General features: G+C 30.2%; 1 protein-coding gene and 1 non-coding gene across 2 annotated transcripts in view; one reads left to right on the plus strand and one right to left on the minus strand.

Moving 5' to 3' along the window:
- The first annotated feature begins 4196 nt into the window (after nucleotides 1-4196).
- Nucleotides 4197-19728, plus strand: part of LOC105843433 (uncharacterized) — a 33538-nt gene continuing 18006 nt past the window's right edge. Inside the window, exons 1-2 of the mRNA XM_065819025.1 lie at nucleotides 4197-4965; nucleotides 7557-7665. Of these exons, the coding sequence (XP_065675097.1) occupies nucleotides 4377-4965; nucleotides 7557-7665 (698 nt within the window). The 5' untranslated portion in view covers nucleotides 4197-4376. The remainder of the gene's footprint in view (nucleotides 4966-7556; nucleotides 7666-19728) is intronic.
- trnai-aau (transfer RNA isoleucine (anticodon AAU)) lies at nucleotides 18668-18741 on the minus strand. Its single transcript has one exon. It is a non-coding gene; the product is annotated as a tRNA-Ile (tRNA).

The raw sequence follows: 19728 nt of genomic DNA on the forward strand, positions 1-19728 counted from the left end.
ATAACCTTAACGAATGGTCTAAAGCCAACAAACTCTCTCTGAACCTTACCAAAAGCAAATATACTCTCTTTTTTAAATCTTCTAAATCTGACACGTTGCCCTTAAAACACCTGAATATTTCAATAGAAAAAACCAAATTGTAACGGATATTCTGTGTTAAATTCTTAGCCGTTTTAATCGATGAGCAAATAAATTGGAAAGAGCATAAAAAATAAAATTTTAAAAAGTATTGGAATTATGTATAAAACTAGAAACTTGTTGGATAAAAGCTGTTTAAAATCTATTTACTTTTCATTTATTCATAGCTTTATTAGTTTTTGTAACATTGCATGGGCAAGTACTTATCCGTCAAGACTAACGTGTATCTTAAAAAAACAAAAACAAGCAAGCTGCCTTATATTAAATGCTTATAAATACACCAGTGCCAATCCACTGCTTATAAAGCTTGGAGTGCTTATAAAGCCTGGAGTGCTGATGTTTACCAATTAAATATTTAAAATATTCTCTTATTCATATTTAGATTAAAATATCATATGCTGCCTAATATTTTTGAAGACCTTTTCTCTATAATAGATCATAAATATATTTATTATTATAGATCATAAATATAAAAAAAAACCATTCGTTGCTTAATTATCAGGTACCAAAAACTTTACTAAAACAATCCTTATTCTCAATAACTTTTGTTATTCCACATTTTGTAGTTCCACAAATGTGGAACCTATTCCTCCCAAATAATTGTAAAACTACAACTTCAATTTAAACTTTTAAAAGTATCTTAAATAAACAGTTACTTGGTTATGAAGTATCTCAATTACATTTAATACAATTAATAGATTGTTTTTTGTTTAATATGTAAATGATACAACGGGGCTGGATGATAAGACTTTTGTCTTCTGCCTACTCCCATCATATCTTTACTCAAAAAAATTATTGTAAATAATTTATTATAAAGATGATGAAATAAATATCAATAAAAAAAATTAAAAAAGAAATCTAATAGATGACCAGGTGGTCAAATACTAAAACAATAATGTGTCAACTTCTAAATCCATTTTTTTTTGTATTGTTTTAGATTCATTATGCCTGCCATAAAAGGTTAATTTTGAAAAGACTTAGAGAAAACGATCAAGGAAGCTATCCAAGATGTACAAAATAGTAATACACCAGTCCGGGCAGCAGCTAAAAAACATGGTGTACCAAGAAGTACTCTAAAATATAAATTTGAAGGTAAGCCACCTATTGAAAGAAAAATGGACCTCAAACCGTCCTAAGCTATGAAGAAGAAATAGTTATTCCTAACTGGATCCTAAAATATGATCAAAGCAGGGTTTCCAGTAGCTGTAAAACAACTTCAAGATAGTGTAAAACAGTTGGTGACTGACCTTAGTAGAGACAATCCTTTTAATAACAATCACCCTGGGAGGACATGGATCCACAGATTTTTAAGAAGAAATGAAAGTATATCTGAACGTATTAGCCAAAACTTAACAGTTTCCAGTGCATTAGTGACAAAGGACAATATTTTACGGTGGTTCACGGAAGTTAAGGAATTCTTAAAAAAAAAGAAGATATTTAACAAGTTCTGATGGACCTCTCACAGCTTTTTAATTGCGATGAGACCGTTTTTTTATTAAAACCGAAAGAAACTAAAGCCCTTGCAAGAAAGGAAGATAAGACAACAAGTTAATTCAAATGACAGGTTGTGTCATTTGAATTAACTTGTTGTCTTATCTTCCTTCCATTCAAGTGTCTCACAGTACTGATTACCGGCAATGCCAACGGCAGTTTTTTAACACCATTAATGATATACAAATATGAGCGGCTGCCTACGGAAATAAGGCTTTCTTTCCAGTTGGGAACTAGGAAAAAGTGATTCCAGTTGGATGCAGTCGGAACTATTTTATGAATTCCTGGAAAACTTTTTTCGCCCTTGGCTTAAAGTAATTAATATAACTCTTCATGTTATTTTATTTGTCGATGGACATGTTTTCCATTAAAAATAGAATTATTTTGGTGGCTTTATATCCTCATGCTACGCACATTTTATAGCCTCTGAATGTTAAAAGAGAGTTGGAAGCAATATGTTCATGAGGGGCGCAGCAATCATTTAGATGAATCTTGAAGGAAAAAGATTTTACTAAACTGCTATAAGAAATAGTTGATAAGTCTGTTACTCATTCTGTGTTGGCCAATGGTTTCTGCAAGTGTAGACTCTATTCCTGGGATCCAACCGTATCGAGGGTTCCAGAGAATAAAAATTACTGTACAGATTGCTGTACCAAATAAAGACATATACTCACGTTTGAAATATGTTAAGCAGGGATTGCAATTCCTCAATGAGTGTTTAGGGAAAGAGAAGTTGGAATTGTTTGAGTAATCTACAATTAAATGGGAAAAGGATCTTTATGACAGATCACTTTTCCTGTTGTGGAAGAAAACCGCGTTAGAATCTGAATGGCTTTCTCCCATAGTTAAAGGCAATAAAGATACGACAATTGCAGGACCATCAAATGTATTCTCTCATGTAGTTGAAAGAAATAGGGATACTCCAATCGCTGGACAGTCAAGTATATGATTTTCGTTTAGAAAAAGGCGGTCAACTACTGAGTTTTTTTTAGATGGTCATTTACTAACGCAAAATCATGCTTTAAAAAAACAGCTACTAAAACATAAAATTGTACTTTGTAAAATATTACTTAACAGTATGTTAGAAGATAGTATGGCTATTAGAACTATTAAGACTATATAATTGGCAAACAATCTTAAAGATATGGCAGTCATACGGAATTTTTTCTCTTAAACTCTTAATGTATATATATAATCTTTGAAAGTCATTTTCTTCTTAAACGATAAAATGTATGTAAAATTCAATAAATGCGTATAAACTTTTTTGAAAAAATATCTATTTGTTTATTTGTTTTATTTTAATATATATTATTCGATATTTCGCTGATCTATTGTGATCAGCGTCATCAGGTATGATAAATAAAAATCGTTACAAAGAAAACCGTTATAATAAAAACAAACCGTTAAAAAGATAACATTGAAAAGAGCATGAGAAAATTCAAAATTTAAATGTTGACGTCAGATGATCAGGATTTAAATGTTGACGTCAGATAATCTAATATAAAATGACCCTCAGAGTTTTTATTGTCACGTTATCACCATCATCTCTATTAAGAGCATTTTCGCCTCTTCTAAACTCTTGCAGAATTTAAGCTTTGTTTATTTTTTGAATACGATATTCTGGAGCAATTGATTTAGTTTTGGGGTGTAACCAGTCAAACGTACCCTGCCATGATTTGAAATGTTCATAGCACTCGAACTAGCCCATTTTCCTTTTTAACTATTTTTCTGCTGCTCAATACATCTTGATATAATTTTCTTTTTGGTTTCACTAATGTATATAGAGTTGCATGAACATTTTATTTGGTAGACGCTTGGGTTTGTATTTTGAGGAAGTTTTGTTTTATTGTTACAGAATATATTGTTTAAATTTGGAGCTGATGTAAATATAACTTTTATGTTTTGTTTTTTAAATTCTTTTCTAAGTTTGGGACCAACAATTGGTATCCATGGTAGCTTTATAAATGGTTGGTTGTCAGTTTGTAAAAAAAAACGGTTTTATTAGATTAACAATGGCTCACACAATATGAGGCGAAATATCACGTAAAAAAAAGAAATTAAAAGTATGATACCGTTGATGATGTTTATATATATATATATATATATATATATATATATATATATATATATATATATATATATATATATATCCCTAGGAATTAGAGTCGGGATTCGGCAATGCTGACCTAACTGCCGGTCTAGAAGTGTTTTAGGTCGAACAAAAATAGCTGACCTCGTTTTAATGTGTTATGGTAAAGCCATTGTACCATAATTTTGCTTTAGAACAAATAACGAGAAAAGTTTTTTTCTTACCAACCTCTAACAGAATAAGGTCAGAAAAATAATGCCGAATAATATATATATATATATATATATATATATATATATATATATATATATATATATATATATATATATATATATATATATATATATATATATATATATATATATATATATGAATCAAATAATAGACATATTATATGAAAAATTCCATTATTTGATTTTTTCTGTCTATTGTTTACATATTCTCTTTATTTTAAATTCCACGGTAACTACGATAAAGTTTCTTTTATTTTTTTTAAGTTATTAAATATACTTTATAAACTTGATTAAAATTATTTTCAAACAAAACAGAAACGCGTTGCGATCGCGTTGGGTCAATGTTGTGGCATAAATTTTTAAACTTGGACATAGCTAATACAAAAGAAACAATTAATTGATTTAAGAACAATTTTTTTTTTAAAATGCGACCTTATAAGGAACTGAAATTGCAGTTATTTGTACACATTCCAAATGATCAAGTTATTTCTTTAAACATAAATTCCAACTCAACGATCGGTGATTTAAAATCTGCACTTGAACTACGAGCTGGCATTTTATCTGATTTACAAGACTTATATGTAAACAATATAAAAGTTATGGAAAAAGATACATTTTCTTCTGTAAAAGTGAAAAACGGCTCTTTACTTCAATTAAAATTTAAGGAAAAAATGTTTAGAAATGTATACATTGATGCTTTTAATGGCGACTCTAAAAAAGTTTTTAAACATGAAATTGAAGCTATTCACGGCGAAGAGTTAAACGTGTTGGATGAGGTAAGCATTGTTTTAAACAAAATGGCATCATTAAAAGCTTTTCAAGCAGGTTTTATAGCTTGTTTTAAAGGACATGTTGCTTTACTGAGAAAAATTATTATCAAAAACTCTGCTGTTATTGAGAGCACTACAAAAAATGGGCGATCTCTTCTTCACGTTGCAGCAGACGCAGGAAATTATTCGTGTTTAGCGGTCCTTTTAAAAAAAGGTTCCCAACTATGTAAAAAAGATAATGATGGTAAGGGCTTTATTTTTTATTTATTTTATTAACAGTCCTAGATTAAAGAATGAAACCAAATGCTCAAGCTCCTGTGTTTTTAGTCTAGTATAGAGCAAAAAATAATTTTTGTCTCTTTTTTACTTGTTTTACTTTTTTAAATGCGTACAGCAAGTTTTTACAAGTTTAATAGTAATGCCATATTTAGATATTTAGCAAAACAAAAGGATGATAAAACAGTAATGAAATATTTGGACAAATTGATTACATAAACTTATTTATACAGCTTTTTAACTTATTTGTTTAGATAATTTTTTTATTATTATTATTTTTTTTATTCTTTTCTTCCCTTCTTTTTTCTTTTCATTTTTTCTTCTTCTCTTTAGGCAAACCATATATAAATTCATTTTTTATCGTGAAATTATAACAAAAACAAATAATTAAACAACATTAAGTATCAAAATAATTTTTCAATAAGAAACTTTTAACACAATATCGACTTTTTTTATTTTATTACCAGACTTGTGATAATGTCTAAAGAAGGAAATCAAAGAAGGTTTATAAAAATATCAGATTAGCGCATATTATCAGATTAGCGCAAATTATCAGATTAGCGCAATATAACTTTTAGCTATTATCTAAAAAAAGTACTTGGTAACATGTTATTTTTATTTGAACATAAAAATAAGAACCTGATAGAAATTTTTTCAATTTTAAGACTCATATTTGTTATCACACTAGTAGGATTGTCCATTTTATTTTGATAATAAAATGCTTTGCATGCATGTTTTTGTAAACTTTGTAATTTAATTAATTTATGTATACTATATTAGCATATGAGAGATGACTATCGATTAGATTAAGTAAACTTTTTTCTGGAACTAAAATCAAGTAATGATCAATATTTATGTAAAACGACTATTCTAGAAGATATTTTCAATTCAATTTGGTCTATATGATTTATGCATTAAGTCTTTAATACATTTCTTACCCATTCATACATTAGGCCTTTGATACCATTTTGTTTTAATTTGATAATAATATTCCACGATCAATTGTGTCAAATGCTTTTGAAAGGTTAGTAAATATGCCCGGTACTTTTTCATCATTATCGTAAGATTAAAATAATTTATTTGTCAGTTCAATGATAGCATTCTCAGTCGAACAACTTTTAATGAAAAACAAATTGATTTTTATATAATAGGAAGGCCGGATTTAAACCCTACGGGGCCCTAAGCTTAAACAATTTTTGTGGCCGAAAAGTTTTTTTATTCAAAATATTTGGAATGAAAAACAATAATATAGTATAGATAGCATTAGATTGTTCGTTATTTGCTTTTGTATCTTCAATTCTTTAGTTTAGCGCTACGGCTTTTATATAGATTTGCTCTAGAATTCCTTCGTGCAAAATTAATCTAAAAGAGATTTAGTGTTGCAATTGTTAATGATTGCGCATATAGAAACTTACAAAATGTTAGTAATTTTTCAGAGCGAATAGTTGTATAGCAATCATTACAATCATAAAAGTAATATTTTTCAATAACTTTCTAAAAACTCTTGAAAACCTTTTTTGAATGTTTCGAAATTTGTACATGTTTACAAAGTGCATGGAAGTTTTAATGAAAAGTTAAATGGTTACAAAGTTAAATTTTTGCAAAGTTACATTAAATGTTTAAAAGAAAAATTTGTAGAAATTGTATCAAAAATTGAAGTAGACTAAAGAATTATTTTATACTTCGTTTACATACTTTCTTGCAGTATAACCTAATAACTAGATTTTATATATATACATATATATATATATATATATATATATATATATATATATATATATATATATATATATATATATATATATATATATATATAAATTTATCAAAATTTTTAATTTTACATTATATAATTTTAATATTATGTTTTTTCTCATCCAAAACTAGCACAAAATTATATAAGATATAAAGAAAACAATAAATAAGTGGAAAAAGTCCGTTTTAATTTTTGTAAGAGCCATTCTTGGTTAGGGGAGAGTGGACACGAATTTTTTTTTAAGGGTAATTGCAATATCTTGATGTATGAACTGAACCAAACTAGTCATAACAAATAAAGCAGTGTTTTGGGCACCGAATCCACCCCCTAAGATTATCAGAATGTTTTAATAAAGAATATATTTTTTGGTTTAAAAAGAACCCTGCTATTGGGGTAAAATGGGACAAGTGTGGGAGAAGTGGGACAAGTGTGCAAGAGAAGCGGGACATTTAGGGGAGATGTGGAACTATACAAAAACAACTCCAAATCTAGTTAAATATTAATTTGAGCAAAATTTGATTTTAAAGTTAAGTTTAGTTTAAATAAAACGCGGCAGTGGAGCAGTGGTAGAGCGCTTGGCTTGTAAGCGAGAGGTTTGGAGTTTGACTCCAACTCAACAACTTGCTTACTCAACAAACTAAATATCTTTTAACCCGTTCTCACGTTCTTTTAACTTATGCAAAGTATTCATTAAATTCACCCTAAATGTCTATAACTCTTTAAACTTGTTCAAAATCTTATTTTTTATTTTTATTGAACTTATTAATGGTTCTGAAATTAACTGAAATTAACTGAAACTCGTATAGGTTTTACTGCATTGCATCTTGCAACTGCAAACGGACACAGTCAATGCGAAAAGTATCTTGCAACTCATGATCTGAAGTTCTTCTGTGGAGGTGGCTCGAATTTAAATAAGTAAATTATATTTCTTACTTTACATTATGTTAAATTTATTGTATTATTAACATTATTATTGTCATTATTATAATTTTTTTTTTACTGCACTTTTACAATAGAAAATAGAGCAATTAGTAAAATTCAATTAAACAAAATTATCTTTGCTTAAAAAAATTTTTTTAATAAACAAAAAAATCTCATCAATATCTTTTTTAAACTATCTTTATTACTCATTTTAATCTAATTTATATTTGGACTTACGTATCTTGAAAACTTAAGTTTGAAAAAAAAATCGTTTTTACTTACCAGGTTTTTAGAAAACTACTTCAAACTAAAACATATTATCCTGCTAAAAACTTCATAGTTGCAAATAGAGGACCTTATGAAACACGCTATTGTGCAAACACTTTATAAGTCACCCTATTAATCAGTACAGAACAATTACCTCAATAAGTTAATTTTTTTTAAATTTTAAAATAAAAATTTAGAAGTAATTAAATTAGGAGTTTTCTTTTGCTAAAACGGTATACCTACCGTATATACTCGCGTATAAGTCAGCCCTGCGTATAAGTAATGTGACATTTTTATGGCATTTATATACATAAATTGGAAATCAATTTATCACAAAAAATTGAAAAAAGTTTTAACAATAGATGATTAAAAACCTTTTCAATTTTTTTACTTTGACTCATACGCTAAATCTTGAGGTAAATTAATTGAAATGAGTTTTTTAAAACTTTTTGTGAAAAACCTTCATATCATTTATTCAAAAAGTTCGTTTTTTAATTCAACTGGAATATCATTACTTTCAGTAGGAGCTTGTGTAATCATTAGTTTCAGTAGGAGCTTCATTATCAACTTGATGGCCTCCTCAATCTTACAAATCTCTTTAAACAAAGAATCATTTTCAATCCATCCATAAAATTGCTGATGCCAAATTTCAAGAATGGATTTTTAATATTAGATTCCGTGAATGATATCCAACCCTCATCAACCCAAACAGTTGCAAGTGAATTTTTTAAGGTTTCTGTATTTTTCCCCCTTTTTTAAGAGTTGTTAAACCTAAATTCATCCGCTCAGTCCGCATCTTCCAAAGTCTAATTTTAAAGGATTTATTGATACAAAACCAGTTTTTTGATTAGTTTCTGTTTTTAACAACTATATTTAAGCTCTAAAAAATGTCCCATATCAACAAGGATCTCTTGCTTATTATTTAAGCAGGGCTTTTATTTCAGTTATTGGGCATCCACAACTGTGTACCTTGTTTATCTATCTTAATATCTTAAGGGCGACCAATGCTTATACAATAAGACCCGATGGAAACATATAACTTTTAGATAGAGTTTTTCGTTTGCTTGTTACTAAAGGTAATACGCTACGAAAAAATAGATTTACAATGAGTTTGACATGAAAACTATTTTTTTTTAGAATGTCTATGTTAAAGTCACCAGTTTAGTAAATTTGCTTTTTAATTATTTTAATTAATAATTTTTAAACACATCAAAATTAAGAGGTTTATAAAGAGCATTTCTAAAAATCTCTTAATTTTTTTGGTTAACTATCTCAACCGTTAACAAATTGCAACTACGTCATTTACCACTTAAGTAAGACTTTCTTACTATATTTTGATTTATTTCAAGTATTAGTATCTTCAAACACTCGATCGTTAATAAAAATCCAAACGGAAAGTTACTTGCAAAGTATGCAAAAATAAAAACGATTTTTCAAACCAATTTATAAACATAACTAGAATGTGGCATCATCTGAACAAAAAATATGGATTGCAAAGAAAACATATAAAAAGATGCCTCCAAATGCAGCAACAGAATCAAAAAGTCTAGGGCTTTAACTTTTTTTAAAGTAACCATTTGATAAGTGATTTCAAAACTTAAAATACGGATTATTTTAGTGCTTGTTAACTACTTCTTCAATCGGTATGCAAAGTCTGAAAAAGGTAAGAGTTTATCAAAAAAATTAGCCAGAACGTTTTCAGCTGGTGTAAAGAACCCAAATTTCTGCAGGCTTGACTTGATTTTCAAAATTTTAGCCGGCTGTTAAAGTTAGAGCAGTTGTCAGCTAAAAAGCGGCAAGTTTTTGGTTTTATTGATTTTCATTTCTATAATGTTTATGTTTTGTAATCTGGATCCAACTTAGCATCAAATTTGTTAACCAATCCAAACAGAGGCAGATTAGGACTTTTTGGGGCCCGGGTTATCTTAAAGCATGAAACCCCTTTCCATGTCATTAGTCAAATATTTTGTTTTCAGAGTTTCTAAAAACATATTTTTGTTGATCGGTGCCCCAAAAACTTTGGGACCCTAGGATATAGCCCCACCATAATCCAGCACTGCCATGCAATGCATTTCGAATTTACTACAACGAGTTCAGAGAAATGACGAGGATAAACATAGCAGCAACAAGTTCATATAGAAAATTTATTTTTGAATGCTGAAGTGAATCCAGGTTAGGTAACAGTAATTTTTAGTATTAAGTTGCTGGAGTTTCAAGCTGAAAAGTAAAAATTTTTAAACTTAAACACAAAAATATCTAAAAAACATTTTCGATAACTGTTTAAACCCAATTAAGTTGAAACTATGTTTTTATTTTTTAATTTTTTATTTACATAAGTTCATCTAGTTATATGACTAATTAATTATAAATATATAACTTATCTTAGTGTTGTGTTAGATAAAAAACTTTTAGCCAACAAACATATATCTGACCTTATTCTGAAGTTAAGCTCCTCCAACGGCATTTTAGCAAATATTTGACATTACGTTAACTTTGAAACGTTACTATCTATATCTCACTTAATTTTTTGGTTCACATATACGATATGCATGTCAAGTTTGGGGACAATCTAAAACCGTGAATCTATCTAGAGTTGTTTCAGTTGAAAATAGAGCTGTACGGATTATTCATTTAGTATGAAATTTTTTTCCAAGAAATTTTCATATTGACATCCTATATCTTACATCCAAAGTTCTTCGCTTCTATGACTTAATTCAGTTCCTAAGTTGTTCATTTGCCTGGAATCAACAACATGATGCCCTTCCTACTATATTCCACAACTACTTTATTAATAGAACAGCATGTGGGTATAACTTAAGATTAGTCACTTACAATAACTCAACTATCCTACTAAAACAGGCAAGTAAACATGGAATTAATTATACTACATATCAGTGTATCCTGTTTTGGAACTCCCTTCCGTAACCCTAAAATCAGATCCCATCCTTAGGTTAAAGATCTGTTCTTAAAGTCACTCCACCATTTCTACCAAAAAAGTTACGTTTAACTTTACTCTATACCTTTTTACCTCATAACATTTTTCTTTACCTTTACTTTTTATATTTTTAATAAAGTCTGTTTTATTGGTGTTACTAAATAAATATTTATGAATCTCTACTGTATTATGTGATTAACTTATTCAACTGAAACTTACATATTTAACTTAATTTTATTATGTGGTTAACTTGTTTCATATTATTATTATTATTTTTCATTTACTTATTCATTATAAATATTTTTTTCCTTTATCTTATTTAGGTCATTGCGCTTTATTAGTGAATCATTATTTGCAATGACCTGTGTTTTATTGTAACATCTTGATAACACGAAATATATTGTTATCTTATCTACAGGCCTTTTCACAGATTTAGAAAGGACTGGGCCAGTTACAAATTGGAGGCCCCAATAGGACGATTTGCGCAAAGTTTGAGCAAACGCGACGCAAGTTGGTGAAAGCCATTTAAGTCTTCAGATAGGTTGGGACCACATAAATTTGTTACTTTTAGAATAAATGCAATTAATTAGGCAGATCATTACTCGCAGATATGGCGCTTTAGCAAGCGATATCTGCGAGTAATGATCTTTTGTGCGTTTTAGCAAGCCAACTAGCAAAGAAATGAGCTAGTCTACTAATTACACATTTCTTTGGGAGGCCTGGGAATTGGAAGGGTACAACCGATTCTATATGAAAAATCCAGTTTTCTTGCAATATCACAATTTTTATTCAGCGTAGTAAATCCATTCAACCGTTCCTGCCCCATAGTTGAACGATGATAATTTTTATCTGCTTTAAAACATTAAATCTGCGTTCACTCGAAGCCGTTGATGCAGACAAACTAATAAAAATGCGTAATGCAATTGTAATATTTAGAAGGACACCTGAAAGATCAAGTCCTAGAATTTCCAGCAACTTTTTTAGTGCGCAATCTAGTTTAAAATTAACACCATAGATTATTTTTGGAAATAAAACCTCATTTTCAAGTTCTTGTGAGAGTTCTTTGTCATATTTGCGCTGAAAATGTTGAGCAGCCAATACAAGATCTTTGTCATTCAAATATTTAAACTGTCATAGAAATCCAAAAAGGTTACAAATTTCTAGTATTGACTGATATTGTTTCGTGAAGCCAGATTGAATCAATTCAATGATGACAAAATATACATTGATTTTAGAATACAGCTCGGCATTATCTTGACTTGGGAAATGACGAATAATTAAAACCTCACATCAAACACCAATATTTCTTGCAACAAATTATGACTCGGTTAAAATCTTATCAAAATGTTCAGGCAACCTTTGAATATCATTAGATATATTTTCAATGTTATCTTTTTCAACATCAAGAGTAGCATGGCGTGCCTCAATGATTAGATTTGTCTAATGAATCATTGTGAGTAGTTTTATCCAGATAGACGACATCAAAATGCATTCAAATTTAGAAATATACTTTTGAATAGCATTGAGTTCTATTTTAGGCTGGGCTGTTAGTTTATTTAAACTACTTCTTACTGAATTCAAATGTTGTGCAACTTGTTTCACACCATCAATCCGCGCTGACCATCTTGTTTTGGACATTCCATGCAACAAAATAGAAAAATTTTGTTTTATAATTTCCTACCTTTGAGGACTGCTACTGAATAAGTTGTTGAATAAACTGAATGAATCGTTCCGAAATACTTTACTGTTCTTTTGAAAGATTCAGCACAATCAACACCAACGAAATTTAATGTATGCTTTCCACAGCTAGAAAACATACTGCTTGGATTTTGCTCTATCGAAACCGCTTGCACCCCGTTGTACTTTCCAGCCATATTAGTACCGTTGTCGTAAGCTCAACCTTCGAAATCCAGGCTTCGAAATCCAGCTTCAAAGATTTTAATATTTCTAGTATTCGAGCAGCAATTTCTCTTCAAGTTTTTTTTGAGAAATTTTTAAGTAAACCTTTCTTCAACTGCAAAGTTTGAATTGTCTAAAATTTTAACATAACGAATAATCAGAGTAGTTTGCTCCTTGTACGAGTAATCTAGAGTAGCATCAACTATTCTTGAAAAATATTTTGTTTTCACAATTTCATGGAGTATTCCTGTTTAAATATGTGAACCACAAATATCAATAAAATTTCTATATTCGTGTTGAAAAATAATCAGCTTGCATTCGCAGCTTACACTATTGTGATTCTCAAACACTTTTAACAAGCTCAACTAAAAGTGGGTCATATTTGCTAAGAAGTTCGATAATAACTAATTCACATTCACTCGATCACCTATTTGTTGATTTGAACCAAAGAGTGGTAATCCACGTTCAGAAAGGAAAAAAATAACATCTAGGTTTTGTTGGAATAGTTTTTTCCAATTTTCAGTTCAGATAAAAGTAAATTATCAACTGAAGTTTCGCATAAAGTTTTAGATAAAAGTAAATTATCAACTGAAGTTTCGCACAACGCTGCTCTACTAGTAGATTTCCATTCTTTATGGTAAATTAAATTTTTGTACGACAGTATACAATCTTTCAATCTCTTCCGATTTGAACTGTGTTTTGTGATTTTTTTAAAACGAATATACTTTCTTCGGGTTGGTGCATGCTTCTTCAGCCAACTCTTTTCTCCACCGCCTTTTACTTGCACTACTATCAAATTTTCTCTTTATTTTAATAGTATCTGAAAATAATATTGAAATTTGAAAACATAATAAATTTATAAATCCATCAAACCTATACAAATTTATATATTGAATTACGCAAAACGAGCCATTATTGCTGGGCTTCCGGGTTCAACCCAAATAATTGAAGGAGCTAAAGACAAAACACAAAAAGTCAAAAAACGTATTATAATCCTTGAAATTCTCAAATATTTTTAACGTTTTTAATTCGTATCCGACCAAAAAACTTGTCCACAAACAAGACTACTACTTCCTCACCACTCATCGTTGAATTAGAATTGACTGAACCTCACAAAACACTACTGTCCATATCCAAAAATTTTGCCATGCTTGATAACTTCAAGAAAATCTATGTTCACCTCAACCACACCCCAGCTGAACAAGAAAGTTTTAACAAACTTAACAACGAGCAAAAAAACATCAACAATGGTCTTAAAGCTCAACCAGCCCCTTCGATTTGTCAGTCGCAACGATTGAATCCGCTGTATTAACACCGCCGCAAAAAAAGTCCTTATCAATCGTAAGAGAAATGCCCATTCGGCAACTGGAAGGCTGCTTGCAATGCCACCAAGCCAAAAATTCCATTCTTATTCTTCAATCCAGCAAATAAAACCACCAAACTTATCAGCCATATTCAATATTTCACCTGTTACTACTAAAATGTCTCTACACGAATCCAACCTCACTCTCGAAAAAATTCAATGAACTCAACTTTCTACTTGTTCAGAAAAACCAATCGAGATGTACTCTGTTTTTGTGAGACCTGGTTCAACCCAGAAAAATGCACTCTTGATCGAAAAATACTCGATACCTTTCTGCCTCTCGAGTACTTCCTCCCGAGGAAGAATCGCTGTCTACACAAAAAACACACTCAGCGCTTTCAAATTCAAAAATGACAAAACTCTCAATGGAACTGGTAGCAAACAGATATGGGTTCAAATAAATATTGGCTCTGAACACATTCTATTAGGATGTATTTATAGACCGCCTAGCTCCGAACCTGCAATAAACAAAATCATCAACCGTTCGATCCGTCAAGCTTCTATTCTAGTTGAGTAAAAGAAATTCACAAAACTTCTTATTGTTGGAGATTTCAACTACCGGAATCAAATGGAATACCTCTGGTGGATTCTCTACAGAATCAAATCCAAATGCAAATCTATTCCTCAAATCAATACAAGGCTGTCTACTCACTCAATTCATCCTACAACCAACATTTATCAAAAATCAATTTGACCTTGTGATATCAAATGATCCGTCATACATTTACAATATAAAAGTTGATTCCCCTCATGGAACCACACATAAAAATCATCTACATGCTATGGTCTGTTGAGATTTTATAATTGAGGATAACTTGCAGCACCCCGAGACCGATAACATCTAGTAAAGCCGGAGTTTAACAAAGCCTCACAGAAAGTCAAAAGACTTGTTTATAAAGCTCTTTGCACACACGAACATAACATTATAAGCAAGTGCAAAGATAACCCAAGACTTTTTTATGACTTAGTTAACAAAACACAAAACTGAAAAAACCATATTAGAACTCTTGAGAATGGAAACGACGTGCTAACATCCGACGGAACTGAAATATACAATATGCTAAACGAACAGTTCTTCTCTGCATATAGCAAGGATCTTCCCGGTGATGCTCCTATTCTCCAACCACGCACCGATACGATTCACGCTACAAATAAAGAAAACTTTCCCCAAGCCGCTGTCGAGTTGCTTTTCTCCAAATTGGACAAACACAAACCACCAGGTATTGATGGAGTTCATCTTTTCATCTTTTCAGAAGCTTGCTCAGCGTTAGCACTACCTTTCTCTCTGGTCTTCGTAAAGTCTTTCATTGCTGGAGATGTTCCTGCTTGCTGGAAGCAAGCCAATGTCATACCAATTTTTAAAAAAGGTTGCAAGACAAAGTCAGCTAACTACCGCCCAATCTCTCTAGCCTCTGTTCCATGCAAGGTGATAGAACGCCTAGTTTGTGACTCCATGCTCAAGCATATGACTGACCATAATCTGCTTGACAGTAATCAATACGGGTTTGTTCTTCGCAGACTGAGCATGACAAATCTAATTGAGACTTTCGAAAATTATATCTAACGCGCTTGAATCTCATCTTAAAATTAATGCTAAAGCTTTGGATAAAGTTAGTCACTCGCTTCTACATGTCAAACTACGCTCGTATGGCTTCGACACAAGTACATTTAGCTAGTTAGCTTCGTTCCTCAACGGCCGCAATCAAAGAGTTGTACAATGTGACTACATTTCTGATTGGTTAAATATCCTCAGTGGGCTTTCGCATGGTTATGGAGGACCCCTTCTCTTTGTTATCTTGATCAAAGATATGCCAAGCATTACTCATCACTGCTGTAAACTCTTTGCTGACGATACAAAACTATTATCAAAGACACCTCAGACTACCAACTTCTTCAGGAGGACATTGATCGCTTAGTTAAATAGGCCCACACATGGAGCATGAGTTTTAACGAGGACAAGTGTAAATCCGTGTTCTTTGACAAGAAAGTTAACAACCGCTTCAACACTGTATTTATTGACAATTTGCCTGGCTCGCACGTAATGTTTACCATAACTGATCGCATTGGTAACTACCACAGCCTTAGTGAGACCACCTCCGAGGGTGACCTTGGTATCATTATCAACAACCGACTTAAGTGGCAAGACCAAGTCGCACACGCTGTAGCCAAAGTCAACTCGGCATTAGGAATGTTAAAAAGAACATTCCACTATTTTTTTAGTTTTGATCGCCTATTTAAATAGGCTTCATGTGTGGGCCTATTTAACTAGCACGTTTAGTGCTTGATCAATGTCCTCTTCTCCAAGAGGAGAAGAGGACATTGATCTAGCACTAAACGTGCAAGGACCAGCCAACGGCCTTCGTGGCCAACGTCAAGCAGTAGCAAACTGTTTGCAAAAAGAATTCTTCCTCTGTAATCGCATCGTACCTAACTGATACATCCTTCCAAACTCCATCGTATCTGCCGCGTCAGTTAACGCCTTTAAAAATCAACTTAACTTATTTTTTCCAAAACTTTTAATCAAAAACAAAACAAATTGACATTTATCATAGCGGGGCTTCGTTAGTTACCCTGCTTTCAAATGTTTAAGCATTTTTTATAAATTATGTATATTATTATTATTATCACAAAAAAAAAAAATTACTATTCTCAAAGTTACAAAGTGTGTCAATTTAAACAAAATAATAAGAAACAGTTCGAAATAAAGTGATTTAATCCTGTTTGACGAAGTACAGCAAAAAAAGAAGAAAAAAGATGAAGCTACTAAAAAGCAGAACACAGTCATAACTCAAAAACTCGTACGAGATAATAATGATTGAATTGAATCAAGCGCGTCCGACGGAGGGTTAACTGCATCATTAAATGACGTAATCGGATATAGGTTTGGAAATTTGTATTTATGAAGAAGAAATTAATTTATTAGCTTAAGTCAACTTTACCTTCAATTATTTCAACTTTTAAATTGAGTAAACTTTAAGTTTAAAATTATTTAGAGTAATTGGAAATTAGTATTATTATTTTGATGCTTGTTTTGGTGTTTAAAAATGTATTTTGAAAATGTGAGGCTCCAACAAAATCGGAGGCACAAGCCATATGGCCCATGTGGCTCCCACTCTGATAAGGCCTACTTATCGATCTGTCTATCAATCTATCTATCTTGTATGACATTCATTTAAACCTACCCATTTTTGCAGGACTCAAACATGTCTAAAAAATTTTAAAAAGTAAAATATAAATTATTTACGTTTCATTATATATAAAAACACGCGGGAAAATGTTTTACATCAACACTCATTATAAAGTTCATTAATTATAAGTCACTTTAGTTTATGTTTCCAAATAAATTGAATATAAAAAATCCAATTTAAAAAAGAAAGAATTGGAAAGGTTCAAATTCTTTCTTTTTTAAATTGGATTTTTTCAAAAATTCAAAAATTTTGCACATAGCTTTTTGAAAAAAAAATGAAAATTATATTAAAACCTAAAATATTTTATTTAAATTCAGGGCCGTAGGAATAAAAATTATAGAGGAGGGGGGGGGGGGCAGTACTACCCCGAGATAGTTTTAAGGACCTTATTTTTTTTTTTTTTCATTTTTTCAGTTAATTTCTTCAAAATTATTTATTTAAGGTGATACACCAACAAATATTTCAAAATGTTCAAACTTAAAAAAAAAAAGTTAAATTTTATATCGATAAATACTTCATTAATTTAAAATGCTATTTTATACTTCATTTTACTTTGCCTCGATTACTTTGCCTCGAATTTATAAAAAAGCATTCATTTTAATGGGTCCATTCAAGACACGATAACTTGAAATATATTAGCACAATATCCATGAAACTTTTTACATATGTTCTAGACATGTCAGGTAAGGTTGGTAACACTTGGATTTTAAGATTTTCAAAGTACATAAAAAATTATATCAATTTTTTTACATCAAGTAAAAAAAAAAAAACTTTTTTAGACCTTCAAATTAAAAAAAAAGAAGATTGGAGAAGAATTCAAAAATTTCGAAATGTCATTCCCAAGAAAGAATATAGTATAATAAACGTTTCCTGAAAATTTGAAAGGATTTGCACTTCTACTTCACAAGATATCATGTTTACAATTAGACCATGTTTCGCAAAATTTAAAAATGGAGAAAAACGCAAAAGAAAATTAAATATTCTTGTCATCCCTATATAAACTTTTTTTAGTTAGTTTATCGAAAAATTAAAAAATTAGTTGGGAATAAGCTTTTTATATTATTAATCTACATATTCATAAATTTCCTGTTAAATAAGCGAAGTATCAAAAATTTACATTTTTTATCAATTTTCGGAAAATATTTGATGTTGTACCACATAAAAAAATTATTGGGGGGGGGGGGCAAATGCCCCTGCTGTCCACCCGGTTGCTACGGGCCTGAAATTAAATGTTTTTTTCCATTTTTTTTAAACCAAACTTAAATAATCAAAACATTATAAAAGTCTTGAATTTGTTGTGATAGAGATGATAAAAGCGCGCTTAAAAATTACGTTAAAAAAGACTGGCCAGTATGGGGATCGAACCCACGACATTCGCGTTATTAGCACGACGCTCTAACCAACTGAGCTAACCGGCCATAGGGGTTACAAAACTTAACAAATTTATATAACTTTAAAAAGATAAGAATGGGTAAACTAAAAATAACATTAATATAAAATTGCATAAATTAAGATCGCTAGTGATGTTAATTTATACCGTTTTACGCAAAACTATTGCAATAGTTTCACCCCAATATATAAGAGACTGAAAACAGACCGAAAAGTACCAATAAATAACAGACTAAAAAGTACTAACTAATTAGCTCAAAGAAGCTGAGAAAATTATAGAAATTATCATATTTAAAAGCAATTATAAAAAATTTTTTAGGAGTGGGGTTTTCAAAATTGTTGCGTAATACTGGGGGTAGGGGGGGGGGAGATCTATAAAATGTTACGATGCGTCACGAGGGGAGGGGGGAAGGACGGGGTCGAAAAATATCAAAAATTGCGTGACGGAATTTATTGATGACCCCTTGAAACTCTCTTAAAATATTGTAAAATATTTCAAGGGAGTTTTAAGGTGTTTTAAGTAAGAAAATAAAATGAAAATCAATTTAAAAATAAAGAGTTATATCCTTGTTAAAAGTTTTGATTTAATTACATAAAAAACTCATTAAATATATCTTTTGAAATTAATATTATGTTTATATTATATTTATTTTATAATATATATATATATATATATATATATATATATATATATATATATATATATATATATATATATATATATATATATATATATATATATATATATATATATATTATACACTGTATAATATATATTTATATATATATATATGTGTATATTTATATTTATGTGTGTATATCATGGCCTACTTAAACACACGACCTTCTATTCCAGGCCAGTTAAAAAAACAAATATTCCATTATATGGACAAACATTCTCAAAATATTTTAAATATTGCGCTGTCAATTTTAAGTAAGTATATCTAGACCAGGATAAAATTTTCGCGTTTGTTTAATTGACATCTCTACTAAACTTCAATAACTTTGTTTTGTTA

The sequence above is a fragment of the Hydra vulgaris genome, chromosome 15 (assembly GCF_038396675.1).
Source record: "Hydra vulgaris chromosome 15, alternate assembly HydraT2T_AEP".
NCBI lineage: Eukaryota > Metazoa > Cnidaria > Hydrozoa > Anthoathecata > Hydridae > Hydra > Hydra vulgaris.